This window comes from Microcaecilia unicolor, chromosome 7, assembly GCF_901765095.1.
Source record: "Microcaecilia unicolor chromosome 7, aMicUni1.1, whole genome shotgun sequence".
Taxonomy (NCBI): domain Eukaryota; kingdom Metazoa; phylum Chordata; class Amphibia; order Gymnophiona; family Siphonopidae; genus Microcaecilia; species Microcaecilia unicolor.
This window is the reverse complement of record NC_044037.1, coordinates 88,054,497-88,060,496: the sequence shown is the minus strand read 5'-3', so window position 1 is coordinate 88,060,496 and position 6,000 is coordinate 88,054,497. Positions and strand designations below refer to the sequence as shown.

Below are 6,000 nucleotides of genomic sequence, written 5' to 3'. Positions count from 1 at the left end.
GAGAAAAGGTCAGATTCAGACAGAGGGTTTTGTGACGTGTCATCTGACTTAAAAAAAAAAAAAAGTCATAACTCAGGACATCCGTTTCTCTGTAACAAAAGATGTTCTGTTTTTAGTATTTTGCACTTGTGTTTAATTTCCTGATCTCCTGTCCTGTGCCCTAGGAAAGCTCACTTGGACTTTCTAGCTGTGCAGCTCAGCTGCAGGGGAGGACAGGGCACATTGGAGGCGAAACTGACTGTGGGAAGTGGTGAACAAAAGATAACAACAGATGACTAACAGCATCCTAGTGAAAGTAATTCACGTTATTCTCTATATAGCACTGAAGTGGTGTGTGTGCTGGGTTTTTTTTTTTTTTTAACAGCACACACTCTTTAACACAGTACTAATTTGCAAGCTATTAGTTTACTACATGAGGAGTAAAACTATATTTTTGCCTATGCATCTGAGTGCATGAACCTGAGAATGTGGTAAAGGCAGTTAGCTTAGCGGGGTTTAAAAATGGTCTGGATGGCTTCTTAAAGGAAAAGTCCATAGATCATTGGCCTTGGGGAAAATCCACTGCTTATTTCTGGGATAAGCATCATAAAATGTTTTGTACTTTTTTGGGATCTTGCCAGGTATTTGTGACCTGGATTGGCCACTGTTGGAAACAGATGCTGGGCTTGATGGACCTTTGATCTGTCCTAGTATAGCAAAACTGATGTAACAAATTAAAAGATGAGTACTATAATAAAAATATTGAACCCTTAATGACTGTAACTATTGTTTCCAAATATCAAACCTGTGCTAATGCAACCATTTTTTGAGAGGATTGCCATTCATATGGCAGACTACCGCTTAGCACTGGATCCCATGCACTGTTAGGGGACTGCCATTGCTACTCTGGAGGATGTTGGTGCTGGAGGCAGGAGCTAATGGGCATCATTCCAGTTTCCCAGCATGTAGAGGTGGAGGGTGCCATGCATCGAATAGGGGGTGGGAAGTCTGTGTGGGGGGATTTTTGGATGTCTGGAGGGAGGAACTGGGGGGCTACCAGGGCATTTTTATAGGCTGTGAATGGGGGGGGAGGGGGGGGCAGAAGTCTAACGAGCCTTTTTTTTCTTTTCAGCTTCTGTTTTTCTGTCAGTGCAAGAGACAGTTGGGGCTTGTCTGGTAGACACTGAATTCAGCAGTACCCAATTTACCAAGCAAAGCAGGTATCCACGGAAAATCAGGCTATGTGTATTAGAAATATTTTTATTGTTTAGAAAAAAATAGCACCACAACATTAAAATATCCATTAATTCTTAAAACATAGCATAACATGTCTCTCTCCTCTTACCCCTCTCAGATGGGACAACACACTGCTATGGTGTCAGGTCTGGCAGCCAGCCTAACTCCTTTCAGCACAAGAGTCTGGTCTAGGACGGCCTTTTCATCTTCCAGGGCTAGATTTATTAACATGCATTAATGCACATTAAAGTCAGTTCAGCGCTAAGGGGTCCTTTTACCAAGCTGCGGGAAAAATGGCCCTGCGCTAGTGGTGGGGGCCATTTTTCCCGCATGCCAGGGCCCTTTTTACCACAGTGGGTAAAAAAGCCCCCAAACGTGGCCATGCGGTAAGAGAACTCTTACCACGTGACCATGCGGCAGGGAGCCCTTACCGCCACCCACTGAGGTGGCGATAAAGGCTCCTGTGGTAACACGGTAGCGTGCAGCGATACCCGATTACCGCCATGCAAGCTATTTCCGGGGGTTTTCTGTTTCCCCTGGAAATGGCACGTGTTCGGTAAGCCCACGTTGGGCTTACCAACGTTTTGTAAAAGATGCCCTTTGTTAGGATATAGGCCCCATTGACAATAATGGAGCTTGTGTTAAGTAAAGTATATACATTAACATGCTAATAACATATGTTAGTAAACCTTGCCCTTAGTCTAGGGTTTGTCTTGTAGACACTTGGCGGGAAGTTAAAAAAAATATATATATATCAAACTGCAATATGATGGGGGGCAATCTCATGTAGTCAGTTTACCAAAACTGCATCTCCTCCTTGCCACCCACATTCTCAAACAGGAAATATATTTTCTTTGAAAAGGCAAAAAGCCATTCCCCCTCTCCCAAGACCCCATATAACAGGAATGTTGCATAAGTTAAAACCAGCCCCTCCATCCCTCACCATCCCTGTCATGTTTGCTGAAATCTGGCTGCTGCCACTTAGAAATGCTCTTCAGTAATTCCTTCCAAATATTCCCCCTTTGGCCAGAAGTCTGCAGGCAGTTCATGCACAGGTGGCTTCTCGTACAGGAAAGTGTTCCATACTGGAAACAGGATCTCTCTTCTCTCCTTCACGGCTATACCACATGCTTCAGGTTCCCTGTAAACAAGTGAAGGGAGGAAGAGGTCAAAGCTTGGCTTTAGAGCAGCAATGTACGGAGGACTTGGTGTGCAAATGCAACTGCATAATATCACATATCTGTTAAGGTTGCAATAATTATACCTCTTGTTCATCTGTTGATCTGTACTATATCGACTTGCGTTATGATTACTGCAATGTTGTGTATGCAGGTATCACTACAGCAAACCTAAAACGTTTACAGACTCTTCAGAAAACCACAGCCAGGGTCCTGTGCTGGGCAAAGCAGCATGGCCATGTCATACCTCTTCTGAAGCAATTACATTGGCTCCCAATAGATTTTAGAATCAAATTTAAAATACTCTTACACACAAAATATTTTACAGTAATAAACCCAGTTACTTATTGTCACTGGTTATCCCCTGTCACTTGCTCGTATCCTTTATCTTGTCTTCCTCTTTTCAATAGTCCCTTTTCCCTATGTGTCCTATCTGTCTGTCCAACCCTTATCCCTTATTGTCCTGTCTGTCCTGATTTAGATTGTAAGCTCTTTTGAGCAGGGACTGTCTTTTCTTCATGTTCAATTGTGAAGCGCTGCGTACAACTGGTAGCGCTATAGAAATGATTTGTAGTAGGGCTCTCCGATCTCTTATAAACAATATACTTGTATTACCTCATCCATCCAAAGTGAAATGGAAGTCAACTAGATCTAGGGCATTTTATTTCTTAGCCCCTGCACTATGGAACACTCTGCCACAATACCTTAGAATAGAAAAATCATATACCTCTTTCAGGACTGCCCTGAAAACACACTTATTCCATATGGCATTTGACAACCGGTGATCCTGCGGCTGGGACGCACATGTTGGGAACAGTTAGTGGCAATCTGAGTGGATGATCTCCTGATAATACTTAACGTGTGTGTTGTTCTTTCCTACCAAAATATGGTGTTCCTTTCCAAAAGCTTGTATTGCATTTTTTAAATTTATAATTTATGTAAACCGCCTTGACTCGTGTACGAAAGAGGCAGTGTTCTGGAATTTTCTGGCATTTTCTTTTGGGTCAGTTATTTCTGTTTGTGTTCCTGTGAGTTTCCACTGATAGTGGCTTTCTGGCTGACCACAAACTGACAAAGACCATTGCCATGACATCCCAACCAACTGTTTTGTTACAAACAAACTGACCAGACCCCACCCCCCCCACCGTTGTCAAGACATCCCAACTGTTTGTTACTGAGCAGAGGTGTGGCAAGGACACTAAGGCCCTATCACAGGTCTCCTATGTACTTGAAGGATTGCTGATTGGGTGATATATGAGGTGGTCCTTTGTGATGGGAAGGGTGTGTAAGTAACTGCTCATCTAAAGAGACTCTGAAATAGTCCGGATGGCAGGAGAGTTTCATATCCTTGTCACAGCCTATTTCCAGGGGGTACCCTCCCCCCCATACAAACTAATGCTCTATAGCTAGGGTTACCATATGTCCGGATTTACCCGGACATGTCCTCTTTTTGAGGGCATGTCCGGGCAACTGGACGGGTTTTGCCAATCTGCCCGTTTGTCCAGAAATCCGGACAAACGGGCAAATTGATAGCCTCCCCTCCCCTTACTTACTAGTGCCCTGGTGGTCTAGTGACCTCTTCCGCCTTCGGGACAGGAAAGAGCCCCCTCTTTCCTACCCTGCATGCATCCTTCCTGTTGCTGATCCTTGGAGCCGATTCAAAATGGCCGCCAAGAGTTGAAGTGACCTCGCGAGACTTCAACTCTCGGTGGCCATTTTGACTCGGTGCCAAGGATTAGCAACAGGAAGGCTGCATGCAGGGCAGCGCTCTGGGTAGGAAAGAGGGGGCTGTTTCCTGCCCTGAAGAGGTCACTAGACCACCAGGGCAGTAGTAAGGTAAGGGGAGGGGGGTGACGGGTAGGGGGGAGGGGGTATGTGTCCTCCTTTTTTGGGGACAAAATATGGTAATCCTATCTATAGCTAAGATTCTTTCTTTCTCTCTGTTCTATGACCTTTGTAAGTCTGTATGACAGTGAGGAATAAAACTTTCCTTCCTATTGTTAGACTACTAATGCCAAGAGCCAATAATGTTTCTTGTGCTGTTGCTAGTGAGAAATAAAGATTCCATTTCTTCTTCTAACTTAGCCTGAGTTTTTTTTAATAAGAATAGCACAACCAAACGCGCAGCCTAATACAGCAGTATATTAAACCAATAAACGATAAAAATAAGTTATTTCCTTGACTGTTTACAGTTAGTAAATGCCAACCACCTCTTCTGCCTTACTCAGTATCTGTCCCATTGGTGCCTGCATGTGTAACATAGTAAATGACGGCAGATAAAGACCTGAATGGTCCATCCAGTCTGTCCAACAAGATTCTTTCTTCCTCTCTGTTCTATGGCCTTTGTAAGTTTGTATGACAGTGAGGAATAAAACTTTCCTTCCTATTGCCAATAGCCGAGATTGGGTGGCAGAGCCGTTGGCGGGAGGCGGGGATAGTGCTGGGCAGACTTATATGGTTTGTGCCAGAGCCGGTGGTGGAAGGCGGGGTTGGTGGTTGGGAGGCGGGGATAGTGCTGGGCAGACTTAAAGACTTGCCCTGAAAAGGACAGGTACAAATCAAGGTAGGGTATACACAAAAAGTAGCACATATGAGTTTATCTTGTTGGGCAGACTGGATGGACCATGCAGGTCTTTTTCTGCCGTCATTCACTATGTTACTATGTTATAAACTAATTTTCCTGCTCTCTGACCCATAGGGCCCTATCAGGTTGTTTCTTGATAGGAACAAGCAGAAAAATTTTAGTCAGCCTGGAAAACAAGTACTACAAGTACCAAAAACAAGTAATAGTGTAATAAACAAAGGCCTGATATTCACATTTCAACTTTATTTGATATCCTGCTTTTATTGCTTGTGTACGTGCTTGTCTTCTTTTAAAATTATATTATGCGTATTGTGTTGTGATCCGCCAAGAGTTGTAGGATTGTGCGGAATAGAAATTTTTTAAATAAATAAATCATAAATAGTTGTAACAATGGCATTAATAAAAATAGACAATAGGAGGGATGGTATATAGATAATACCAGACAAGACCTGTTGCTAAAGCCACAAAGAAGGTTTTCAGAGATGAGGGCAAGTTGTTCCAAAGAGTAGGGGCTACTACCTTGAAGCAGGAACCCCTAGTGATATTTACACATATCTCAGAGCGAGATGAAATCAAATAAGAAGGAAGGCTGCCTGGAATACAGAACAAATAAATAAAACTTGATGGGCAAAAACATGGATTCTGAATGAGCATTAGAAGCCATTGTTCTACAACCAAGAAGGGAGTGATGTGACCATATTTCATAGCTCCAAAGAGCAGTTTAGTGTTCTGAATCAGCTGAAGTCTTCTGACGAGGGAGAGTTTTAAACCCTGAAGCGCAAGTTACAATAATTTAAGCATGATTGCACCAAGGCATGGAGGAGAAGGTGCAAGGTTCCGTGGTCCAGAAGTGAATAGTTGTTAAGATAGATTTTTTCACAAGAGTAGAAATCAGGGGCGTAGCTACGGGTGGGCCTGGATGGGCCCAGGCCCGCCCACCCAAGCGTGGTTGAAAAGCGCACACTGACTGCAACATGCGTTTCTATTGCATACTGCCCGGCACCCGCTCAGCTGATCTACTCC

The 6,000-nt window shown here is 43.7% G+C and overlaps 1 protein-coding gene across 2 annotated transcripts in view; it reads right to left on the bottom strand.

The window, feature by feature from the left end:
• Positions 1-1,606: 1,606 nt before the first annotated feature.
• Positions 1,607-6,000, bottom strand: part of HDAC8 (histone deacetylase 8) — a 235,224-nt gene continuing 230,830 nt past the window's right edge. For both annotated transcript variants that reach the window (XM_030210243.1, XM_030210244.1), the window contains one exon: positions 1,607-2,356. In XM_030210243.1, the coding sequence (XP_030066103.1) occupies positions 2,334-2,356 (23 nt within the window). In that variant the 3' untranslated portion in view covers positions 1,607-2,333. The remainder of the gene's footprint in view (positions 2,357-6,000) is intronic.